At 56.4% G+C, this 25792-nt stretch overlaps 3 protein-coding genes across 5 annotated transcripts in view; 2 read left to right on the forward strand and 1 right to left on the reverse strand.

Moving 5' to 3' along the window:
• The window catches only part of UNC13A (unc-13 homolog A), a 32854-nt gene extending 30867 nt beyond the window's left edge, over positions 1-1987 (reverse strand). The window contains exon 1 of the mRNA XM_061355741.1: positions 1964-1987. Coding sequence (XP_061211725.1) covers positions 1964-1985 — 22 coding nt within the window. The 5' untranslated portion in view covers positions 1986-1987. The remainder of the gene's footprint in view (positions 1-1963) is intronic.
• HMG20B (high mobility group 20B) overlaps positions 1-25792 on the forward strand; it is a 132034-nt gene that overhangs the window by 34638 nt on the left and 71604 nt on the right. The window lies entirely within an intron of this gene.
• NFIC (nuclear factor I C) overlaps positions 19409-25792 on the forward strand; it is a 33558-nt gene continuing 27174 nt past the window's right edge. The window contains exon 1 of one of the 3 annotated variants that reach the window (XM_061355746.1): positions 19409-19794. In XM_061355746.1, the coding sequence (XP_061211730.1) occupies positions 19792-19794 (3 nt within the window). In that variant the 5' untranslated portion in view covers positions 19409-19791. Of the gene's footprint in view, positions 19795-21434; positions 21634-25792 lie in introns of those variants that run through there. The other 2 variants (XM_061355744.1, XM_061355745.1) reach the window with 2 other exon arrangements.

Consider the following 25792-nt stretch of genomic DNA (forward strand, 5'->3'; position numbering starts at 1 on the left):
TACCAGGACCTGCCCATGACATGTGCTGTTTGGTCGGAGCTCACCCCTTTCCCAGCCCCAGTGGCACCCACCAGCCCAAAACTGTCTCCGAAACGAAACAGAGAGAAGCAGAGGAAGGAAAAGCTCCAATAATACCTGATCTGACAGGAACAATTACCCAGGGAACACATGGTTCTCCTGGCTGTTATCTGCTGCCAGGGAGAAGTCCTGCTGCCACCATCTGTGGCTGCTGGCCCCAAGAGGTTGTGCTGCCCTCCCAGCCACCAAGGGGCCCCCAAAACTGGCACACGGGTGGCAGGTCCCAGGGTGTCACCTTTGGGCTACACTCAACCTGAGCCCCCAGACAAGGAGCTGAGGACAGCGGGACCCTCATGGGAGCTGGGTGCCCCCACAATAGGGTGGAACTCGAGGTGCTTCCCAGGGTGGGGTAATAATCCTTCTCAGGGGAAAGGAGGAGGGATCAATTGGGGAAACTGAGGCAGGTGGGGTTCAGACTGACAATGGCATGAAAACCAGGTTGGGCTGTAGGCATCCTGCAACAGGCCCATCTGTCTGTCCAACCCTCTGTCCATTCATCCATTCGTCTGTGCATCCACCCATGTCTCTGTCCACCCCTCTCTCTGTCCATCCTTTGACCATCCACCCATTCACCTGTCTCTCCAACCACCCCCTCCCTCCATGTCCATCCACTCATCCACCCACCCCCTCCCTCTCGCCATCCATCCACCCACCCATACTCTCTCTCTGACCATCCACCCCTCTTCCCACCCATCCACCTACCCCTCTGTCTACCAGCTCATGTCTCCCTGTCTCCCCATCCCTCCATCCATCTGTCCATCTGTCTCCTCCATCTGTCTCTCTAGGCACCTGTCTACCCACCCATCCATCTGTCCATCTACCTCCCAACCCCTTCAGACCCCGCTCTGGCCACACACCCCTGTCCCCATTCACCCCACACCTCCCAGGGCCACTACAGTCCTTGCCTTCCCCCAGCACATAGTCCTCGAGGGCTGTGTGTGGCCCTGGTGCCCCAGAAGGGACAAGGGAAGGCTGGATGGGGGCTTTGGGGTGACACCCTATGCCTCACCTTGTCCCTCACTGCCATTCTGCTACCTCCAACCCCTCACCCCAGGACCCACACTGAGATGCTGCAGGGCCTTGGGGAGGTGGGAAAAGGACCACCCAGACTTACCTCCCTAGCCCAAACTGACCACGCAATCCAGAGCAGCCTCCAGTAAGGACAAGCCCGAGGCTGCCGGATCCATCTGCACACTGAGTTGGGCAGGTCTCATCATGCCAGGGAGTGGGGATGGGGATCCCCCACCAGTTCTTCTCAGTATGGCATGATCAGCATACACAAACCAGACCACCGTGCCCCTCCTCTGCAAACCCCCCCCCAACTGCTCAGAACCCCCCTAAAGCATCACCGAGGTGGGGAAACGCCTGCAGGGGGGGTGTAATTTCGGGGGATATTTAGGGGTTTGGAGGAGGGGCCGTGGGAAGATTGGAGGTTTGGGGCTGGGGATGTGGAGATGCTCTGGGATAAATGATGCTTGGAGGAGTGGAGGGTGGGAATCGCGGGGGTTGGCGATGCGTGGGGGGACGTCTGAGGCCCCCTGTTTAGGGGGAGTATTTGTGGAGAGATGAGTGAGAATAGGCGGGTGGGGTTGTGGGGGGCTGCAATTGTGAGGGGGTGGAAGGGATGCAGCAGTGGGAGGATGAAGAGGGACTGATGTGAGATGAAGGGGGAGGGATGCAGAGCACCCTCCGTGCGTTCACACACACACCACCCCAACACCCCCAATCCCCGGAACCGGTGCCGCGCGCGCGCCCCCGCCGGTTCATTCATGAATCCACGCGCCGATTTCCTTGAATGGAGCTGTTCCACAGACACCACCCCCATTCTGCGCCAGCCCCTGGCCCGCTCCGTGCCCCCCGAGCCGGACCCCGCGCCCGCCGGTACCTCGCACGCAGAGCAGAGACATGGCGCCGGGCGTGGGGCGGGGAGCGGGGAGCTCTCGCAACCGCTGCCGCCGCTCTGCACCGCTACCGGGCCGCCATCTTGCTTCACCAAGGACGACTCCTGACGTCAGCCCCACCGCCCCCGCCTTAAAGGGGACGCCGATAGCCGCCCCTCGATAGCCCCTGCACGCCCCAACACCCCCCAACCACACCCAACTCCCCCACAACACCCCCAAACCACACCAAACAGCCACAACAACCCCCTAACACTCCCCCAACTACCCACAACACCCCCCAACCACTCACAACACCCGCAACACCCCCACAACACCAACAACACCCCCATAACACCCACAACACCCCCACAACGTCCACAACACCCCACAACTCACCAATACCTTCCTAAAAAAACCCTAATACCCTCCTACATCCCCTGAACACACCCCATACACCCCCAACACTCCCCAACATCTCAAACACTCCCCCAGTACCCCTCCACCTCATTCAGAACCATGGAGAAATCGCGATCAGGATGGCCCGAGGGGGCTGCCCGGGATGTACGGCCCCGGAGATCCTGCTGTATGGATATGGGGGGCTCTGCCTGAATGGGACACGGGGGATTCCTGCCCGAATGGACCACGGTGGAGTCTGTGTGTATGGAACCGGGGGAATCCTGCACATACGGATCCGGGGTTCTGCATGTTCTCATTGCCAGGGTGGGTGCTGTCCTACCAGCAGCCAGCCACACCATCACCACGTCCTGCAGGGGACCAGCAGAAGGCTCACGCTCTGCTGCTGCAGCCCAGCACACAGGGGGGTTCTAGGCTGGCATAGACAGGGTCCCCCCGCTGAGCACGCTGCTCTCAAGTGAACGTGTGTTGGGAGGACATGGGCTGGCAACAGTGGGAGGGGTGATGTGGAGCTCATGTCTGTGCAAGTCTGGTTTTGAGCGTCCCTGGCATGGGACTTGTGGGTTGGGGGTGATATCCACAGCAACCCCTTCCCAAAGAAGACAAAGCCAAAGCAACCCCCACAGCCTCAGAATCCCTGCACATCCTTTTGCCTCCTCGCCCTTCAGGGTCCCATCGTCGTCCCAACGTGGGTGCTGTCCCACAAGGGTGCCAAGCTGCCCTGGGTGCGGTGGCGGTGATGGCAGACAGCAATGGTGAGGGTGACACCCACCAGCCCACCCAAGAGAAGCTGACCCGCCTGCCACAGGGCAGCTAGTAGACAGGGATTATTCCTCGCCTCTACTCAGCTGCTTTTCCACAGGTGCCCTCTGAGGTTTGGTGGTGTTTTTCTTGGGGAAAGGGTCTGTGATGGCACCAGGAGTGGGGCATTGCGCCCAGGACCTCCTGGAGTAACCAGGTGTGGATGGAGGTGCTGAGCACAGAGGAGGATTCGGTGAAGTGGCAGCTCTGCTACAACGTGAGGGCAAAGACGTGGTGGATGGTGAGTGACAGCAGATGGGGTCGGGTCTGGAGTGCTTGGAGTGGGGGAGTCCAATGGTGGGGTAGAAGTGGGACTTTGGAGCAAGGGTGTGGGGGTTCTGCCCATGCTTGTTTGGTCCAGTGGTTTCCCTGTTATCAGGGATTTGGTTTTCCATCCCTTCCTGCTGGTCCTGCCAGGGTCCACACTGGGCTGTGCTCACCCCAGCTCAGTTCAAGTGCTTTGCTCCTGTGAATGTTTTTTGAAGAAAATCTTGCTGGGAACATCATCTCCCTACTTGGCTGTGAAGGTCTCTGCTGGTATGTGAGCCTCACCAGACCTCTGTCAGCCCCTGCCCTTGCGACAGTGCTCATAGGAAGAACTGGGTGTCTGTCTTCCCACCCCCACACCTGCCCTGGCTCAAGGCAGGGGATGGAGATCGCCTTAAGCCAGACTTAAGGCTGGTTTGGGCACAGCCCCCAGAGTGGTTTTGGGAAGGAGAGGAATCTCTCCACAGGTTCCAGGCAAGAGGCTGTAAGCCAGGGGCTGTGGGTCCTCAAAGTTTCCACCAGGCATTTGCAAGGGAGACTGCAGCTCCCTTGGGCTGGCAAGTGGGATTTCTGGGAAGCAGATGAGCTCATTGGATCCCTGCCAGCAAGCACCAGCCTGTGAGTGAAGCCCAAAGCGCTGGCCAGAGCAGCACGGGGCACACAGGTAGGACAAACCCTGGGAGTACACTCCGATGTCCCTGTACACATGCAGGGATGGCACCCAGCATTGTCCCATGGCTCCGAGGCTGCAGCAAAGCAAGAGGCCAGACCCTGCCTTGCAATACCCTGCTGTGGGTGGCTGCTAGTCCTGGTATCAAAAGGCTGTAGGTGGAGGGCACTGGCTGTGCCTGGTGCCACAGCAGGAATGTGGTGCCCCTTGGCTCCGGAAAACCCACGCTGCCCTGGCCCTGCCTGACACCACGAACAGAGCTGGGGCTTCAGAGCCAGAACACTGGGCCTTTGAGGCTGTCCCTGCAGCCAGCAGTGTGGGGGAACAAGGTTGTGCCAGGACCTGGGGGTGCTTGGTGACGCTCAGCAGATGGAAGAGGGGCTGGCAGGAGCCCAGGGATTCTGGGGATGTCGGGGTGGCCCTGGCAATGCGTGTGCCCCATGTGCCAGCTCTCACCCAGGCAGGAGGGGACACTTGCCACAGAGTTAGGAAGAGTTTCGGGCGCAAGGGGGTGAGCAGACACAAGTTGCAAATAAAGACTGGTCCTTCTGGCTCCCTTTTGGTATTTCCCACCAAGCACATTAGCTGATTGCTTTTAATCTGCACCACTGGGAGATGGTGATAGCTCCTGGGACTGTCATAAAATCATAGAATCACAGAGTAGCTTGGGTTGGAAAGGACTTTAGGATCATCTTAAGGGATGATCCCCTGGACAGGGACACCTTCTATTTGTAAGAAAACCCATTGTTTTGCTGAATCAAGGCTGAGTGGAGATGGTTTCACCAGGGATGAAAGGTGTTGGATGCTGCAGCCTCTCCCTGGCTCCCATTTGCACTACAAGTGACTGTAGGGACAGGACAAGGGGGAATGTCTTTAACCTGCCAGAGGGGAGATTGAGATGACCTCTTAGGCAGAAGTTCTTCCCTTCTGGTGAAGCACCGACACAGGGTGCCCAGAGAAGCTGTGGCTGCCCCATCCCTGGCAGTGTTCAAAGACCAGGTTGGACAGGGCTTGGAGCAACCTGCTCTAGTGAAAGCTGTCTCTGCCTGTGGAAGGTGTCCCTGCCTGTGCAGGGGTTAGTGCTGGATGAGCTTTAAGGTCCCTTCCAAACCAAACTATTCCATATTTCAATGATTTGGGGATCTCTGACTGGGAAAGTGTCCTGACAAAAGCTGCAGCTAACCTGGGAGGTAGTCCACAGCCGACACATACTCCCAGCACCGATTCTGCCCCACTGCTGCACCCATCCTGTGTGGTTGGATGTCACCAGACAGTTGTGACTCCCCCGAGACAGGGGGGCTATCTCATTTTGCATTTTGCATCACCCCATATAAAACAGTAGCAAGGCTGGATCTGATGCATCAGCCCCTCCCAGTGCACCACATCCATCCATCCATCAGCAGGTGAAGGGCGTGGGATGAATTGGCCAATGGGCATAGAAATTAATCAGGCTATAGGTAGCTGTGAATTATACAGCTAAAAATACCTCTGCAGCATCTCCTGCTGAGACGTTCCCCCCAGCAAAGCCCTGAGGAGCTTGATTCCCTGATGACACCCCATTGATTACCTTCCTCATTGCAGGGCTGGAGCAAGTGTCTGCACATAGGTGTTTGATGGGCTCTGCTGGCTGCAACACAGCCAGTTTACTGCCCATCAGTCAATGTGAGCATACAAATGCCTGAGTCAGCAGGTATCGAGCGCAGAGTGAGAACATCTGTCTTGGGAAAGTTCAGCTGCCTCGGAAAGAAGGGAGGAAACCTGCTGTCAGCATCTGCCTAACAAGGTGCCATTGGGATCTGCTGTGGCTGTGGATTATAGACTGGTCCTTCATCACTGCAATGGTGTTTAGATGCTTGGAACTGCCTGGGGGTGGTGCAACCACCCATGGCACCAGTGCCTGGTGGCACCAGCCCTTCCAGGGGACTGGGATGGTGCTGGTGGGTAAAACCAGGGTCCTGCACCCCCAAACCACAGCCTGGGCCAGGGAGATGGGGGCAGCAAGGAGGGAGGAGGTGAAGGGGGGCCTAGATGGCATCGCAGCACCTGCAAAGGAGCATAGAATCATAGAATCACAGAATCAACCAGGTTGGAAAAGATCCTCAAGATCTCCAAGTCCAACTGTTCTTTAGCACTGCCAAGGCCACCATTAAACTGTGTCACCGAGGGCCTCATCTACACAGTGTGTGAACACTTCCAGGGATGGTGCCTCCAGCGCTGCCCTAGGCAGCCTGTTCCAATGCCTGATCACCCTCTCGTGAAGGCATTGCTCCCCATATCCAGCTTAAACCTCCCCTGGTGCCGCCTGAGGTTGTTTCCTCTTGTCCTGTCACTTGAACATACCATACACTCATCCTATCACACGACACCAAACCCTTCCCTGGCAGCACGGTCTCTAGGGTTTACACACAAGAAAAGCCTTTTTTACCCCCAGTTCTCAGTATGATGCTGCTATGGGTGTCTCCCCTGGAGCCCCAGTACATGACAGCAGCCTGCGGTCCGGAGCAAGAGGACCTAACCCACCCCAAAGAGAGGAGGCGCTTTCCCGTGGCTGAGCACCAGAGGGCAGCAGAGGAGCTGCCACGGCACCGGCACCGGCACCAGGCTGCAACGGAGCTCCTCTGACCGGCAGCATCATTGCTCCGCCTGCGGTGCTGTGCAGTGGGTGCTGGGGGTGCTGGGCTGGGGATGCTCGGCCGTGGGGTGCCGGGCAGTGGCTCTCCTGGGGCAGAGGGTAGGAGGCCCAGGGGGTTGTCAATGTTTTGAGGTGACTGTGAGCCTGAGGCAGGTTGCAGGGCCAATGGAGACCCCCGTGTGCTGCATCCATGTCTTGGGACATCGCCACCTCCCCCTTGAGTGCCATGGCACTGGGGGTGTCCTGCCTCCCCAGCACATGCACCCATGTTTTTGCAGGGGCACACAAACACCACACACAGAGGTACATGTGTGTGCTGGCATGCTCCCACCCTTGCAAACACATACATGCACACCCACCAGAACATGTGTGCAAGTACTGAGGCACGCACATACTTGCAAACATGCACACATGTATGTATGCATGAATGCAATGCACATATGGGCACAAACACACGTGCAGGGGTACATGCAAATGTACACAGATGCACTCATAGTGCCATGCACATGCATAGCAACATGCTTGGACACAGCCAGGCCCCATCCATCTGCATGCACAGGAGCAGGGAGGTGCTTGCACACGTGTGCACACACATGCACTGCCTTCCCCAAGGCTGCCTGTTAAAAAGTACCCGGGTGGGTAAATAGGAGGCAAGGCTGTGCCTGGGGGGCCTCAGCCCAGCTGCAAATGACCCACGGCCAGTGCCAGCTCCTTAATCCGTGCAGAGGTCCAGGACAAACTGTACCAGCACTTGTATAAACCAACTCGCCTCTATTTATTTAATTCCTTTCTATTTATTTAGGGCTCAGCCAATGGGAGGCAGGGGAGGGGTGCACACACACACACCCCTCGGCCCTCTCCCTGAACTGCACCAAGGGATCCATGTGTGTCACTGTCACAGGACCGTGTGTGTGGCCTGCAGTCTGTGCTGGGACACACACACAGAGCAAAATGCCTACCAACATGCGTGCCCACACACTGGCATGTGTGCACGTGCCCACACGTGTTCTCACATCCACATGTATAAATGCGTCCATGCACAAGCATACCCATGTTTGCACAGCAGCACCATGCTGGGGGTGTCGGCTCTGCCAGCTTCGGTCCTCAGGAGACAGCAGGTGATGTAAGGACACAAGGCCCATGTTCACAAGGGGATGACAGCCCACAGGAGGGCCCAGGTTGGGAATGGCGGGGGGGGAAATTGCATAAGGAAAGCAGAGGGTGCACTTGGGGTCCCCTATGTCCCCATCACACCACTCAGGGCTGATGCAGGGGGCTCGAGGAGCAGCTCAAGAGGCACAACATGGGGGATGCTGAGCCATGCTCCCCCACCCTGACATCACCTCCCTCCCCCCGCCGTTACATAAAGGCATGATGACAGGAAATCAAGGGGCAAAATGTGTCACTCGAATTAATAACTGACTTCCTGCAGTTGCAGATTCACTTTCTGCTCTTGTTTATACCCCCCTCACCCTCCCTGTCCGTTTCGGTTAATGCTCCCCCATGCCGTTTGCCATTAACTGGCTCCAACAGCACAGGGAGGGTGAGACTGATGCCCACTTACCTCAGTATAGACCAGGCAGTGACTAGGTGCCCTGTCCCCATCCATCCAGGTGCTGCTCAGGGGACCTGGGATCCCATTTGCTCTGCCACCACCTGCCCGGTGCTCTTGGCCATGGCACCCCAACCAGCTCCTGTGCAGGGGACACGGAATGGCTCTGAGCTCAGAATGGTGGGGTATGGCCAAGGGCCCCTCCTATCCTCACACCAGGGACACACTCCCCACCTCCCTACACACTACCCCGATGGAGCCAGTGATGTCCCATGGTCAGCACCAGTGCACCGTGAGGACCCAGCAGCCTCCCAGTGCTCCTGTTTTGTAACTGGGAGCAGGGCCGGCTCGCTGGGAGCTGGGGCTGGGTACCGGGGAGCTGAGGCCAAGCCATTGTGTTGCGCCGGCGCTGACTCTTGCAGGAGAGCTGTGGTGCTCCCAGATGAACCCGGCTGGCACAGCTGGTTCCTGGTGCGTTCTTTCTATATTCCAAAAAGAAGGAAAAAAAAAAAAAAAAAAAACAAAATTCTCCCCAAACCAGTTCAGGTTGCTAAGAGACAACAATGTGCTTTACATGGTGCCTTATTGACAAAGCCCAGCTTTTAATAAGCTCAAGCAACGAGCGGCAAGTGGCTTGGAGAGCCCACGCTGAGAGCGTGGCAGCCTCCTTCCTCCACACAAAATACCCTTCGTCCTGCCCCTGGCAGCCCCAGCAAATGGCTTTTGTCCCCCAGAGCCAGGGCTGTTACTCCAATATCCCCTCCCCTGGAAGCCACAGGCATCCGCAGGGTCCAGCCCTGCACCAAAGAGTGTTTTGGAGCTGCTGCTTGGCACACGCACAGTGCTGACTGCCGTCTGCCAAACACCCACTAGCCCAGGCGCAGCCCGAGACGCTGCCGGCTTCCTTGGGAAGGGAAGCAGAGCCGGTAGTGGTGCCGGTTGGCTTCGTGCTGCCCGTCCCTGGCACAGTGGGGTGTTGGGTGCTGTGAGCCCTGCTGTGGGTGATAAATCCATCATCAGCACAAGAGCAAAACCGCTTCCGTGCCGGGCCAGACTTAGTGTCTGCGCCACCAACGGAAAAGTTGCTGCAGGGAGAAGGGTCAGGCTGGGCTTCTTGGCACGGGGTGCAAGGCAGGTGCTGAGCACGCCGGGGCTTGGGTAAGGGCTCTGCCGGCAACGTGTGCAGGCAGGAGCTGGCAGGGAGCTGGTGCCAGGCAGGGCTGGCAGCCAACAGGCATGGCAGGGTGGCCACAGGGCTATGCAGCTGTGCACCAACCTGCAGCCAGAAAGGGATGAGGGGACAGAATGAGGTTGTCCCCTCTGCCACTCACCCCCTGTGCCTGATGTGCCAACTAGCAGCATGGGCATCAGGGGGATAGCATGGGAGACAGGGGGTGGCTGGAACTGGGAGGCAAGATATGGGTGAGAGGTGATGAAGGCAGTGAGGCTGGGATGCTGGTGAGGAGGAGTTGGTTGGGGAACACAGTGTGAAGTTGGGGTCACCCTGGGTTGAGGCCAGTCATTGTGCTCTCAGTGCTCCAGTGTCTGGCTCTGCTGCAGCTCCCAGAGTGGCTCAGCACCCTCATTCCTCCCCCCACCAGTGATGTGGGTGTTCCAGCCCTCGCAGTGGGGTGAACTGGGCCCCAAGCATCCCTATAACCCCCAGGCTGTGTCCTGGTGCCTGAAATGGTGCCAAACCCAACCTTATCCCTGCTATGACTCCATCCATGGGGAAAGGGCATGCTGTGGGCTCCCAAAGCAGCCCAGAAGCACACACAGGACTGGGGGGGTGGCACCCCACTTGCACAGGCCCCGGGGAACTGGAGTGCACGGAGCCTGGGAACCAGCAACGGCTGCGTTGACTTTGGCTGCGGTGCTGGTTCCTGCTCCCGCCTTGCCCAGCCGGCGGCGGCTGCTCCCAGCACCAGCCCTGCCGGGAGGGTCCAGCACCCCACTGCCCCTCGGCACTGCTGCCTCTCAGCATCCCCCGGCACGGATCTGCACCAGCCTTGGCCACGTCCCCAGCTTTTCAGCTTAGTGCTCTAATCATCTTGCGAGGTGCTGGCTGCTTAGCACCCAAATCCCCAGCCAGGGCTAAAAATACTCCCCCCTCAGGCTCAGCGGGTGGCAGCTGGCACTGCCCAGCATCACCGCAGAGCCGCCTCAGAGGGACCATAGAGACACCACCGGTGGCGGGGCAGGGACGAGGACCAGGGGCAGGAGCTTAGCCGGGTGCCCTTGCCTGCCCTAAGGCACCACGAGGGTCTGTTCCCCAGGGAGAAGGGAGTTGGTGGAGTTAGGGAGGGGGCCCAGCAGTGCCACCAGCTCCTCACGCTGGTATGACTGCGAGCAGTGCCAGGGCGCAGTGAGCAGGACCAGGGATTTGCAGGATTACAGCGGTTAAACCCAGGCGGATGTTTCAGAGGGAGGGTTTAATGTCCTCGTCCTCCCCCTGTGACACCAGCACTGCTCTCACACTGCCCTTGATCCCTGGGCAGAGCCCCAGTGTCCCCAAGGGCCACAGGCCCAGGCAGATGCTCCTGCCTGTGATGAGTTTGTGCAGCCTCAGCCCTCAAGGGAGGTGTTTGGGGACCCCGGAGCCAGGGGGAGGAGAAGGAAGGGGGTCACCACCTGCCATGCTGGAGGTGGGAAGCTGAACCGAGGAAGCCTCATCCCATATCCCTGCAGTCACTGATGCGTGTTGTCACCTGTGGTCGTGATGGCAGCAGAGCAGTGGCCTCATGCCAGTGGGGACAGGGACGACGTGGCCCCCAGCCCTGCGCCAGTGCCTGGCAGCTCCCAGCCTTCAGCACACTCCCAGCATTGCTGGAGCCGTCACCGGTTTATAAATAGCGTCTGGGCAGAGAGCGCAACCGCGTTCCCTAAAAGCCATGTGGTTCCAGTTAGAGGATTAATTGGAAATGCTTATTTTGATTTTGCAAAGTGATTGGATTTTTCCAGGGCATTTTGAGAGGAAAAAAGTCTGAATTTAATTATCACCAGTCAAAAAAAGCACCATGGGACTGAGAGTTTGAGGCCATCTCATGTTTGCTTCACACCCTACTCCGAAAGGCAGGCAGGCTGCAGGAGGACATGGCAGGGATGAGGTGGGGACATGGGGATGCAATGGGGTTGGTCCCTGTGGAGGCTGAGGGGACAATCACCACCAGTGCACTACAGCCAGGGTGTGACATGTAGCACCATCCGCCCTTGTACGGCTCGGGCAGGACAAGGGCTCACAGGGAACCATGTCAGCACAGGCCGGGCTCGGGTTTGGAGAGCTTCCCTTCACCAAGTTGCTTTGTTTTTACCAAAATGCATTTCCAGCAGTAATTGCCTTTTTTCTTCTTCTTTTTCTTAAGGAAAACATCATTTTCAATGACATTTCTCCAGGTTTCCATCGAAAAATTAAAAGCAAATGCTCTTGCACACTGGCAAAATGTGGAAAAATGTCTAGGAATATTTTTGTCCAAGTGAAAACAGTTTCAGTTCTTTTTCGAGATCTCTTTTTTTTCCTGAAAAGAAACCACAGTTGCCTTCCCAGTTATTCTAGTCAGACTGGTTTCAAGACAGACTTCCCAGTTCAGAGCCTGGAGCTGGGTTGATGGTGCTGTGAGGCAGACATGTGGGGCTTTCCAGCAGCCTCAAGCCAGCACTGCTGCCACACTTCCCACTGCTCAGAGTGTTGGGGTGCCCCAGGCTGGAGTCACTCGGTCCCATGGATGCTCCTTGCTGGAGGCTGGAGCTGGCAGGATGTCAGCTGAACCCCACATTTATGGGTCAATCTGGGACCCAGGCATTGCACCCCAAAGCCCTCCTCAATCACCTTCACCCTATACCCAAAGGCCATGGGGTAGGGAATGGCCACCCCAGCCACACTGTTTGCTCTGGTTTGATTTTCCCGTGCATTTGTGCCCTTCACACAGGAATCAAGGTAACAGATGGACCCAGTGTATCCATCAGGGATGAGCCCACACAGAGTGCTGGGATACAGGATGCAGCTTCACAGGGTGCCTGGCTGCAGCAAGGGTCTGCTCTCAATACAGAGAATCCCTAAGTTCCCAGAGAACCCAGAGTGCCTCCATCCCTCCAAAACACCTTTATTTGGATGCCTTTTTCTGCTTTGGGACTCACAGTTGTGTGGGGATGGAGGCATCATGGTGGATACAGGACAAGGAGGCTGCGGCTGTGGGAGCCAAATTCCTGCCAGGCCGGAGGAAGTGGACTACAAAAAGCAATATTAAACATTATTGCTGGGCTGAGATTTGGCTTGGCTTCCCAGCCAATGACAATGCCTTCCCACTCCTTCCCGCTTCGAGGGTACAACCAGGATGCCCAGGCAGGTGGGGAGCACCAGTGAGCAGCTGTGGGTCTCATCCTGGTTCCACGACAGTTTATCTCCCTGTATGCTGGGGCTGGAGCCTGCCCTGCTGCCCCAACCTCAGGGATACTCCTATAACAGAGCCTGCCCATGGAATCATGGAACGGTTTGGGTTGGAAAGGACCGTAAGCTCATTCAGTTCCAACCCCCTGCCACAGGCAGGAACACCTTCCAGTAGAGCAGCTTGCCGCAAGCCCCATCCAACCTGGCCTTAAACACTGCCAGGGATGGGGCAGCCACAGCTTCAAGCCATGTCCCAGCCATGTAAGTGGGTGCACAAACCTGAACCTCAGCACTGGGCCTTACCCCAAAAGGCACAGAAACGTTAGTTAAAAAAAGATGCAGGATCCAGCAGGAAAATCCTCCCCCGCAGGTTTGATCTGCTCCAACTGAACACCAGCACGGAGCCGTGCCTCAGTTTCCCCACCCAGGGGAAACTCAGCAGAGGGGTGGTGATTCTTCTGCAGCTCCATAGGAATGGGAGAGCAGGGACAGATCCTGCCTCCAGCCACAGCAGGTGAACACCGAGCCCCTTCTAGACCCCAAGATTGCTGGAGGTTTGGGCAGCAGCAGCCAGGGGAGGAAACAGCCCCAGCCCTGAGAGCCGGAGGGTGTTTGCTGGTGCTGTGACATGGCTCCTGCCACATATTCACACACCAGAGCAAGCCAGGCCTGGTCACAAACATGGTGTCACTTGGGTAAACACAGCCATCAAGGGAAGAGACACAGGAAACACATATAGGGGAAAAAACAGGGGAGGGAAAGAAGAAAGGGAGAAAAAGGCAAACAAGGATAAAGGGGGGGTGGAGGAGAAGAGGATGAAAAGAGAAGAAAAAAGAAGAGAAAAGAAAAAAGAGAAAGGGGGAAATGAAGAAAGGGGAAAGGAAAAAAAAAGAAAAATGGGGAAGAAAAAAGGGGGAAATGGGTGGAAGGAAAAAGAAGGGGAAATAAACAAAAAAGGAGAAAAAAGGGAAAGGAATATTGGGGGGAAAAGAAAAAAGGGGGAAAGGGGAAAAAAGGAAAAACAAAAAAGGAAAAAAGGGAACATTAGGGAGAAAAAAAAAAAAGGAAAAATGAGGGGAAGGAAAAAAGGGAAGGAAGTAAAGAAAAAGGAAAAAGGGGGGGAAAGGGGAAAAAAGAAAAACAAGGAAAAAAGGGATGGAAGGGGAAAAAAAGAAAAAGGAGGGAAAGCAAAAAAGGGGATGAGGAGCAAAGGAACAGAAAAAGATGGAGAAAATAGGGTGAAAAAAGAGTGTTTAAAAGGGTGAAAAAGGAAAAAAAGGTTAAAAAGAAGCCAAGCAATTGCCTTAAAAAGTACTTTCCGTTGCTCCCTGAAGAGCAGCCGAAAGAAGAGCCGGGAGCCCTCTGTTTTTCGTGTAAAACAATTGAATCAGCCGCGCAGCAGCCGCGGGCAGGGCCACGAAGTCCACTTGTCACCTTTCTAGCCCAGGTGCTGCTGTCGAGCTGGTTCTGGGCCGGGCAGAACATGTGCCGGCCGCCGAGCGCCGGTGTTGGCTCTGCAGGGCCCGCTCTGACATCTCCGTCGGCAACACAGGGAGGGAACCACCCCCACCCCTGGCATGGTGTGTGTGCAGGGGGGATGGCGAGGTGCTAAAGGGGACGGCCCACCCCTCCACTGCCTGTGACCATGCCACTGCCAGCCCCTCCTTCCAGTAATTCGGGGTTTTCAAGCAAAATCTAGACCAGAGCAGTGAAACATCCATCATGTGTGTGTTTGTGTGCTTGCATGTACCCCCAGCACCCTCTTCCCAGGGCAGACCCCATGGAGGTGCCTGGTCTTCAGCATCACTTAGTCCAGCATCACTCACTGCCACTGGGTTGCTGTTGACATTCAGCATGAGGATGCTTCCCCTGGGGTGACTTCTGTGGGAGCTGCTGCAGCACCCATGTATCCCCTAGGTACTGCCACATCCCCTGGAGAACTGGGCAGCACACCATCCCTTCGTGCCTGCTCTATGGGATACTTGGCTCCAGAATGCCATGAGCCTACAGGCAGTGTGTTCCCCACTTGGACAAGCATCAGCACCACTAAAGCCAGTTTTTCACTCCCCGCTCGGCCAAGCTGCCCCGTACCTCAAATAAAAACCAAAAAATAATAAGGACATGGAAAATTCTATAATACCCCTTTCCAGCTTCTTGGATTTGGCTTTTGCTAATTCAAAGCAGACCCTGGGGGGGGGCCCCCCCCCCAAGTCAAATCAAATCAGAATCATGGCACAGAAAAGCCAGATTTCACAAAAAAACACCCAACATCTGAATGCAGCAGGGAAGAGAAAAGGAAAAGAAGTTTAATGTGTGCTTAGAACCAAACGAGCAGTGGTATCATTTTTAATGAGGAGCCTGTTTTCAAAGCCCTTACTCCTTACAGCACACTCAGCAGCCAAGTCCTTTCCCTCCCTTGTAAAACCGTGGCAGGGGAAGGGGAATGGAGCCCGTTGTGCAGCTGCAGAGCGCGCCGCGGCGGGTGCTAGCGCCTGTTTAAAGTCAGCCCTCGGAATAGATGCAACCCCCAACTAGCAACTGTGTATGAGAGTTCCTAAACCTTTCCCGGGGAAAGGACCCCTCACCCGACATTGCCTGTGCGTGCACCTCCGGTTTGCATTGCTTTGGGATGCATCTCTGCCTGCCGGCACAACTGGAAGCTCCTTCTGGAAAACTAATAGTATTCTTTGCCGTTCCCTTCAAACTCTCCTTGACAAATTCCAGCTTGGTTTTCTTCTGCGGCAAACAAAACCCTCAGAGAAACCATTTCCTACTGCAGCAAACGCCTGGTCCCAAGGCTGCTGAAGGGGCCGGGTTGGCACTGTGGGAGCGTCAGTGGGAGCAGGTCGCTCTTGCTTCCTCCCCGTGCTTCTCTTTGCTTTAGCCACAAACTCAAATGCCCCCCATGACTCCTCCCCATCCTGCTCCGATTCCTAAATGCTCCCTCTGGCCACCTTTGCAAAGGTGAATTCTCACCAGTTCTGGCACCTCAGGAGCTGGTTTCCAAAAAATCCAGGGGGGAAGAGGTGATGTTAGAGCTGATGGGAAAAACACAGATGGGGAGGGGGGGGGAGAGAGAGAGAAAATGAGGAATTGTAATTTTTTTAAATATCTAACCTGCAGCTAAAAAAGAAACCCCAAAAAATTAAAAAGCCACAGCAAAAAATCCTAAAACCCCTTCAAGCAGGATAATTCACTGCAATCTGCTGGCATTTTTTAAACTGAATTTTCCTTGCCAGCAACAGTTTCACCAGTGAATAACCTGCTTTAGAAAGAAAGAGAAAAGAAAAAAAAATAAAGGGGGTGCGGGGGAAGAAAGAGAAAATACACCAAAAAAAAAAGAGAAAAGTCCTTTTTCATTGCACGTTTTGGCTTTGAATTGAGCTGGGACAGACCTCTGCCTGGATGGGACCCAGGCCAAGAGCCATATGCAGGAATAAAGTAAATAAATTCTGGTCAAAACCAGAATATTCTCCTTAAAAGTGACTTTAAAAGCAAAGAAAGACAGCAACAGAACTATCCCAACACTGGTTATTTCCCTTTCTTTCTCTCATGCTGATGGGGCCGCAGTCCTAAGCGCTGCATCCAGCAGAATGGGACCTAGGATAAAAAACCCTGCAAAAAAGGAGGCTAGAAATGAGGCAAAGAAAAGGGATAATGAGGCTGGGGGATGTTTTTCATGGGGATGGGAGGTTTCCCAACCCAAGGATCTGCATCCCCTTGGCTGAGCCCAGAAGCTGGCATCAAGGCGTCTCAAAGCACAAAGCAACCAGGAAACACCCTTTAGAAATAAAATGGAGCTTTGAGGAGGGGGCATGGGCTCTGGCCCACGGACACACACTGGGTTGGGAGCATGGGGCTGGGAGCAGCCTGAGACCCCACAGTGTGGTTTCTCACTATCCTCTTGCAGCAGGGTTGCACAAAGCCATGAGGAGAAACAGACCCAAACCTCAAATCCCCCCTTCTGTGTTTCTCTTTATTTGGGGTAGCAGAGATGACCTGCACGGAAAGATTAAATTGGGTTTGGATTCTCCCCTCCCCCAGTTCTGTTTACAGGCAGCCTTGAAACAACAAAAAAAGGATTATTGTATTTTTTAGTGTTATTTTTAGTGTTTTTCTATCTGGGGTTTACACGAGGAACTGGGGGGGCTGCAGGGAACTGGGGCAAGTGGGGGCAGGATGGTAGCAGGTGTGCAGCCCTATGGCTAGAACAGCCTGGCTGCAGCCCTTAACCTGCCTGCATCCCACAGCTTGCCTGTACCCCATAGCTTGCCTGCACCCCAAGGCTCCCTTCACTCCATGGTGGCCAGGTACAGGTGCCAACATTATTTCAATTCCTGGGTCACTGCAATTATGCTTCATGCAGGATCAGTCCCTGGGCCCCTCACTGAGACAGGAGAAATGGGATTCATTCAGTGGGACACAACACGTGCCTACAGGCTGCTTGGAAACCCAACATCTCAGCCCTTAAACTCCAGCTGTGATTCACCCAGGAAACACTTTAACAGCATCATGAAAACACAGAGCTAAGGCAGAACCCCCCTTCCCGCATCCCAGGCTCTCAAGAAGTGACAATAAACCCCCAGCCCTCCCTGCCATCACCCCACTCCTCCTCACCAGCCTGGCACTGCCAACCAAGCTCCCACCACACTGAAACTGAAGCAGAATGTCCACGGCCCCTCCAGATCAGAAGCAGCTGAGGAATGGCACTGGCCGGTGGCAGCTGCAGGTCGGGCACCGCGGCCTTGGACATGTTAGAAACAGGAAAATTCTTCCCTGGGTTTATTTTTGCACTGTATCTCGCCCAGGCAGAGAATGAAAACTGCTTCTGTGAGCAAAGTTATGGCTGAGTTCCCATCGCTCCGGGCTCAGGGAGTTGGGATGAGGCGAGTGAATGGCTTATTTCAGCCAAGAGCCTTTTATTTCAGCTTTAAAACAGGGAAATGGCTTTCGGGGGGGAAGTAGATGGTGACTAAGAAATAAAAAATTAAAAAAATAATTAAATCTAGAGCTTGTAAATATATAGACTTAGGGGTGGCAGGAACAAAATTAGACCTCATTTCCGTAAGGCCGATGGTCACACACTGGTGTCTGACTAACATCTAGAACAGCATAAAACAGACCTGGGAACACTCAAACTGTGCCATGGAATGTCCAGTATCTTGGGATGCACACGGTGGGTTCAGCAGGCAAAGGGGCTATGGAGATGGATGAAATAAACCTCCAGCATAGCCCAAATCCCTGTTAAAATCAGGCTGATCTGTTGTCAAAATGCTCAGGGCTCACCAAGTCCTCCCAAAAGAAAATAAAATTAATGCAGAAAAAGATGAAATAAAAACAGCGGGAATACCAGGGCAGCATGTTTAAATTTTATTGTAAATATATATAATAAATTATTTAGCATATTATTCATCATGCTGGAATCATTTGAGCGCAAGACAGGCTGAGATTATGGTCCTGTTCATTCAAGACTCTGAAGCGTGTCGGAAAAATACAGGCACAGATCATATGCTGCAACAAACTAGGGAAAAAATCCTTTTTTTTTTTTGTTGCCTTCCTATAGAAAAATATGGTTATTTGAAAGGATTAAAAGATTAAGGGATTACTCAGTAACAAGGGTTAAAAACACAGGGCCAGACACAAAGGGGGTCGATAAAAGCAATAGGAATGATATCCCCCCCACCGAATCCAGCCCTTCTCTCCCAGCCCAAACCCAGCTCCTGGGTTGCTGCCAACTTTCCAAGTAGGATCAGGAAGCGGGGAGCAAAGCCTCGGCCCCCACCTAAAGCAAAGCAGCCTGTAGCTTTAAGAGACAAGCGGGGGGGGGGGGGGGGGCCCCCGGGCGCCCCAAAAAAGTGGGGGAAAGGGGGATGCTGTGGAGGGGAACCCTGGGGGGGACGGAGAAAGTGGGGGGTAGGGGAACGGGATGGAGAATGGGGGGCGTGAACAGGGGACGCGACAGGAGGTGTCAACGAGGCACGGAGTGTGCGGGGAGGGGGGGGGGGATGATGCCCAGAAGGGGATCGGGGTACCCAGGGGTAGAACGCTGGCAGGGTTGGGGTGCCACTTAGGGGATGCCGGGGTTGGGGGTGTCGGGGCTCCACACCGGCGCTCTCGGTGCGGGATTTGGCAACCGTGCCCGGCTCTGCCCGCGGCTCCTCCCCGCGCTGCGGTAGCTCCGCACCGGGGCCGCGTCTCCCCCGCCTTCATCTCCCCCCTCCCCTCCATCCCCATCCTCATCCCTATACCCATCGCATCCCCCGCCTCCCCCGGCGCCGGGCAGGGCTGGCCCCGCACCTCCCTCCGCAGCCCCCCCCCCGTCGCCACCTACCAGCACCGGTTGCGCTGCGGGCGAGCGGGGCCGGAGCCTTCCTCCTCCTCCCTCCCCACCCCTGCACCGGGAGCGATCCCTCCGCAGCGTCGCCGGTGCCCCGGGCGAGGGGAGGAGGCAGAGGAGGAGGAGGAGGGGGAGGGGGAGGAGGAAGAGGAGGCGGTGGCGATGGGGCCGGGGCGCTGCGGGCTGCGAGGAGGAGCCGAGCCCGGCCGGAGTTGGGCTGCGCTGCGGGGGGGCGGGGGGGGTGTCCGCTTTGCTGCTCCGTAGGCGCAGCCCGGCCCTCCCCGCCGTGGGGTTTTGTTTTTTTGGGTGGTGGTGGTTGTTGTTGTTGGGGTTTTTTCCTTTTTTCTTTTTTTTTCCTACAATTTAAAAAAAAAAATATATTTTTTTTCTTGCCTTCCAAAATAACCCTCTCCCCCCAGCTCCCCCCTCCCTGCCCTCCAGCCCCGCCGCCCCCCGCGGCAGTGCATGAGGCCGGGCCGGGCCCCACGTTCTCCCCCTCCGCAGCCTGGCCCGGTGCGGGCCCCGAGTTGCGGAGCCCGGGACATGGCCCCCGGGAGCGCGGCGGAGCAGGAGCGAGCGTGACCGCCCCGGCCGGGGGGAAAGGGGGCTGCAGCGTTATTCGTGAGGTGTTTATCCTGTAATTATTATTTTTGGAGGGGGGGCGACGTTTTTCTTCCTCTTCCTCCTCGGTGGCAAACACACGGTTGAGCACAAACTGCCCCCAGCCCACCCTCCCCGCACGGCTTCCCGCAGCAGCCCGTTAATTGCACTTGGCGATGGTAGGTCCCACGACACTTTCGTTTTCTCTTCTACTTTCTTTCTCTTCCTCCTCCTCTCCAACCTCCCCCCTACCCCCCCATTCCCCCCCCCCCCCCGCGTGTGCGTGTCTCTGCGTGTGCACCCACGGGCAAAAGTTGGTTGCGGAGGGGGATACTTTGGGGGAGGGGGCCGTGTCCCCACCCGTGGTTTGGGGCTGAGGGTGTCGTGGTGCGGGGCGGGATGTGGGGGTCGGGGGGGGGGGTGTCGTAGTGCGGGGGGAGGCCCCGCAGCCGGCGGAAGGTTGGATGTAGCTGAAAATGGCCGCTAGAAAAGGGGCGGGGAGGCCGCTGGCAGCTCCGACTTGAACTTGGAAGTGACGCTCCGGAGGGGTCGCGGCTCTGCCCGCACTGGGGGGGGGCGCAGATACCACCACCCCCCTCCGCAGTTACCATCCCCGGTATTAGAATGAGCCCACCCCCGCCGCAATGGGCTTTTTCTGCTTCATCTCCCCCACCCCCTCGCAAAGGCTCCATCCCCCCCGCACCGAGTCGGGGGAGTGCGGGGGGGTCCCGGACCGGGCGGTGAAGTTGGTGTGGTTCTTAATGAGGTTTGAGGGGGGGAACCCCCAACGCCCCTTCATTCCCCGGTGGAGATTCGAGAAAGTTGCGAGCGGACTGAGTTGTGCGGGAGAGGAGCTGAGGGGGGGCGGGGAAAAAAAACCCTTTGCGGCCTCCCCCCGCTGCAGGGACCCGTCAGACCCCCACCCCAGGGTGCGTGTTTGGGGCGAGGGCTCCGCGTCCTGCAGGGGATTCCCTTTGTTTTTCCGTAATCAGCTTTAAAGCCGCGGAAGTGCGCGGTGCAGCAGGAACCTGCGGCTCGGAACCGTTTCGTGCGCTCGTTATTGGGGGGGGGGTGGTAGATGCGGGGCTGCCCCCCAGCAGCCCGCTCCCCGTGCCGGGGCCAAGGTTGCCCGTCAGTCTGCAGCTTTTCGCCGCGTTGGCTCCGTTAGTTAGATATTTAAAAAGCACCAAAACACCCAAAAGTCGGGGGGTGCACCCCTGTGAGGAGGGGGGGGTCACCCTTGGGGAAGGAGGGGAGGGGGTCACCCGTCCCTCCCCTGCTCCGCAGCGCCTTTAGGCCTGCGAGCCAAAGGGGGTTCCTACATCTTTAAATGGGATGTAATATTTTGGGATGGGCTTTTTTCATCACGTCACTTCATTCCTCGCTCTTTTTTTTTTTTTTTTTTTCTCCTTCGCCTCGGTTTTTTTTTTTTTATTTTTTTTTCCTCTCTTTTTTTTTTCCTCCCTTTCCCGCTGTCCTCCCTCCTTTCCTCCTTCCCTCCCTCCTTCTCTCCCACTCTCAGATGGGGCCGCGGCCCCGTTGACTCCTACCCGCAGCCAGAGCCCGGACTCCCCCCCGACCCTCCCTTTGGCCAACGTGAGCCTTCGGCCTTTTTTAATCCCACCACCCCCCCCCCAAAACCATCAACACCCCCACCCCAGAAAAAAACGAAAACGTTTTATTTCCCAAAACGGGTGAGGAAATTTGCTTATATATATATACATATATATATATATATATAATATATACATAATTGCTTTATTATTTTTCCTCCCGGCGGGTGGAAGTTGGACCCGGGTTATATCCTCCTCGCCCCCCCCGCCCCTCCCCAGCCCCGTTGCCCCCCCCCGGGCCCCGCAGAGCCGCTCGGAAGGAGAAAGGGAGGAAAAAAAAAACGCCCGGACTGCTCCAGCCTCCGAAATGACTCAGTAACTTTTACGCCTCGAGTCTCAGCCCTGCAATTAGCCACTTGCCCAGCGCGGCTCGGGATGTATTCGTCTCCTCTCTGCCTGACCCAGGTAACCGGACCCCCCGTCTCCCGTGTCCCGTGTCCTCCCCCAATTATCCCCCCTTCACCGCAACAGACTTTTACAGTTGCAACGCAAAAAAGAAATAAGGAAAAGAGGAGGAAAAAAATATCAAACACCCCCCCCCAAAAATAATTATAGCGTGAAGCAGCCGCGTTTCTCTCCTGCTCCCCCCCCGCCACATTTTTACCCTTTTTTTTTGGGGGGGGGGTGTTTCTGGTGCTTTTTAGGGGTTTTCTGCCTCCGGTTTCAGTTGGGGTGGGGTTGGGAGGGGAGGTTGCATTGTGGTTTGGGTGTTTGGGGGATTTGGTTTATTTTGTTGCTGCGCCTGGAGGTTGTGGGGTCCAGCTGGTGGCTTTGGGGGTGCGGGGGGGGATCCCCGCTTTAGGGTCGGCGGGAGGCTCGGCGCTGTGGGTTCAGCCTCAACAACACCACCACTTGTGTCGGTAGAAACTTTTTCTTCCCCCTCCCCCCCAACTGGCTGCACATGGTGGGGTGCAAGGAGGTGGGTTTTGGGGTGGCTTTTCTTTCAAAATCCTCCAAGTTTGGACAATTTGAAAGCAGTTGTGCCATGCGCTGGCAGCTGAGAGATGGGGGGGATTGTGCATGGCAAGATGTGGGGGGCACCCCTTAGTCTTTGGGGCGGGGGGGATGTTGGTGTTGAAGGGCAGCCCCAAGCCATGTGTGTGGGGACGCCAGTGTCACTCAAATCCAGGCCAACGTGGCTGATGGTGTGGGCAAGAAGGGGGTGTCCACAAAGGTGCCCCCAGCAGCCAGTGTGAGCCTTTGGGGACCCCCACTTGCCCACTGCAGCTCCGTCTTTGCTCTGTCTTTATCGATCACTGATACTTATTTAAATATTGAGCCGGGAGATTCCCCCCCCCCCCCATAACCTCTTCGCTGCTCTAAACCAGCCTCGTGCTACACCAGGCTTGGCCGCTGCTGGTGCAACCCCCCATGGCAGGGCTTCTCCTGGCAGAGGGCCCTGATACCATGGGCCAGGGTCCAGCCCCACCTGTGGAGGCCTGTACCTGGGGAGTTCAGGGGGCTCCTGGGTAGCCCCATGGCCCCTGTGTGGTGCCTGACGTCCACAGGGCTCCAGCCTTGGCCCCATCTCTCCCTGGGTGCAGTGCAGCAGATGGGGCTGGGGATGGTACTGACATGGGCACAGGCACGGGCATGGGCAGAGGTGGGCAGCACAGGGGCTGTTCGCAGCACCCTGGGGTGCTGCTGCCCAGCCTGGGGTTTACGTGGCAAAGGGTCACACCTCAATCCTTTCTTCTTTCTTTTTCCTTTTTCTGTTTCTTCTATTTTCTTTTTTGTCTTTCTATTTCTCTTTTTCTTCTTCATCTTCTTTTTCTTCTTTCTCCTTTCTTCTCTTTTTTCTCTTTCCTTCCCTTCCCTTCGCTTCCCTTTCCCTTTTATCTTTTCCCTTTTCTTTTATCTCTCTTTTCCTTTCCTTTTTTTTCCTTTTATTTTTTCCTTTCCCTTTTTTATTTTCTCTTTTCTCCTTTCCTCTCTTTTCTCTTTTTTTTCCTTCCCTCCCCTTCCACCATGACTCCGTCCTCTCCTGGGGTCCCACCACCCCACTCTCCACCGGCGCTGAGCCCTGATTGCCCGGTCTCTGCTCTGGGCTGCAGTGGGAGCCGCTGGCTGCGCGGCCGGGGCAGTTCCGCTCCCAGATCTGGGATCCCAGAGCTATTCCCAGCACTTTACCCGGCTGACGGGGGGGGAGTGGGATTTTCCTCCGCAGATCCCAGCCTCTGCCCCGATGCCTGCATGAGGGGGAGGCTCCGGTTTCCCCCTCCATTGCCCTTGCATAGCCTCAGCTTCGATTCCGCGGGGCTCAGATGGGATCAGACGTCGTCTGCACCTACTGGATCCAGCCCCGCTGTTCCCATCTCAGCTCCGCGGGGAGGATTGCTTGGGCTCGGGAGCTGCAGATGGTGATGTGGATACATTGGAACGTGCGCGGGAGCCGCCCTTGCCTCGGCCTTCACGCATCTCCCGAGCTGCCACCGCCGGCCCCTCAAGCATGGCACGGCCACTTGCGCCCCGGCTGCTCTTAGGGGCAGCCACCCTTCCCAGCCGGAACTGGTCCAAGCTGGGACTGAGCAGCTCAGTGGCACCAAAATAGCCCTGGCAAAGGCATCAGCCGGGACATGCTCCCACTGGGGCCTTGGCCGAGTCTCCCATCAGGCAAGGAGGTCACTTTGTGCCTTCCTGGGTGCTCTGTCCCTGCCTGGGGACTTTCTGGCTCACCTCCATCCCTGCTCAGGGACAGGCCAGGAGCTCTCTGGATTAGCAGGGAAGCGGCACCACAGCCGCTGCCACAAGACAAAATAACCCTGACGTTAAAGACCTGCCATGCATGTGTCCCTTGGGAGATGCTGCTGTGGTGTTCCCAGAGTCATAACAGTTATCCCAGCTCCTGGAGCTGCACTGGGGTTGGGGTGGGGCAGGATTTGGGTTGCTCCTGGGAAGGTAGATGTGCAAATGTGATGACCGGTGATGCTTATGCAAACCTCTCTCTCACCAACTCTGGTACCTACAGGCTGGGGGCGAGGTGAGGTGGGAGCCAGTGTTGAAGGCAAGCAGAGCAATGGGAGCTGGTTGTCCTGCTGGGATCCAGCTGGAGACCCTCTCCCAAGCCCAATGAGTCTGCTGGGACTGGGAAAGGGGAAGTTGGCTCTGCCCATTGCCACTGGCTCAGGCACGTGGCAGGAGCAGGGATCATCCTTTGGCAAATCTTCCCAAAAGTGCAAGCGCAGGGAGCACCAGTGCTCGCCCCCTCCGCCAGTAGCTCCATCGAACTGGCTTCCAGCCAGGAGCTCAGACTGGCTGCCAATGGATGGGAGCAGTGAGCTGGGCATGGTGGGGGGGAGAAATGGAAGGTTGCAACACAACTTTCAATTCTCCCATCTGCTGAGTATTGTTTGGGAAAAACAATGAAGCTGTTCTTTAAGCACAACCTTCAGGAGAGCCTCGCTTGCGCCTGCCAGGCCAGGCCAGACCCTGCTCGAGCTGATCCCAAATTCTTCCCATAAACCAGATCCTGTTTTAAGCATGGTGCATGGGGCTGGGATGGGCATGCGGCGTGACCTGCTGCAGGAGAGACGCAGTCGGGTGAGAGCCGAGCAAGCGGCCGGAGCGAGTGCTGCACCGCTCTCCACCGCATCACCTTGAACTTGGCTGGGGCCTCGTGCAATAAATCAGCCACCCTTCTCCAGTGCTCCAATAATTCACTTTCCTGGGCAGCTGTGGCCCTGCCTGTGCTTCCCTCCCTGCCCACGGTTCCCTGCCCCCCTCCCTGCTTTTCCCTCTGTTACTGGGGCAGGGAGCAAACCCACCGTGTGCCCAGCGCTGCACGCGCACGCTTCTGCAGCTCACTGAACAAAGCCCAGCTCGCTGCCCGCCCACCTTGAAGCAATAGGGAAGAGTTCCCTTTGGGGCTGGTTTTTTTTATTCCCTCGATCCCGGGGGGGCTGGGGATGGATGCTGGGATTGGCACAAGACCTGAGCCTGCTTTGACCTGCCAGTTTTAACCCCTCTTGTGGCAGCTTGGCTAGTGTAGTGGGATGTGGACGGGGCACTGCTGGCATGGTAGGGCTCAGTGCGATAGGAGCTGGCAACATTCTCCTTGGAAAGGTGCAGAAAATAGCATGGAAGGTGGCTCCCTCAGGAGCCCTGGGAGCTTGGGAACCCCAGGTGAAAACTGCCACGGTGGCAGCCGAAGATTCATCCTGGCTCGGGACTGTGCGCGGCAGGGAGAGTCTGGAGCTTTGTTTGGCACCTAGAGGGAGAGGAGAGGATGGTGTCCTCTGCCTTGGGGCAATGGAGGCAGGTTCCTGCAGGGGTGGGCCCTCCAGGACCACTTGTCCTGCCTGCTTGCCAGCTTTTCAGTGCTGCCTGTACCAGCCTTCCCATGCCTGCTCTCTGGACACTTCCGCACACTCCAGGGGGTACCCATCATCCCCTGTCTTCCACATCATGGCTGTGCTTGTCCTAGGGCAAGCCAAGCTCTGGATGGTAGGATAAGGGTGGTGGTGGCACTGACATGGAGTTAGAGGGGAAGAAGGAGGGCTTGGAAGGAGATAAAATATCTCCCTGTGAGGCTGGAACCCTGTCCGTGCCATGGCTCTTGGTGCAC

The sequence above is a fragment of the Neopsephotus bourkii genome, unplaced genomic scaffold, assembly GCF_033783945.1.
Source record: "Neopsephotus bourkii isolate Nb327-2 ecotype Australia unplaced genomic scaffold, CSIRO-AGI_Nbou_v1 NB_838, whole genome shotgun sequence".
Lineage (NCBI taxonomy): Eukaryota > Metazoa > Chordata > Aves > Psittaciformes > Psittacidae > Neopsephotus > Neopsephotus bourkii.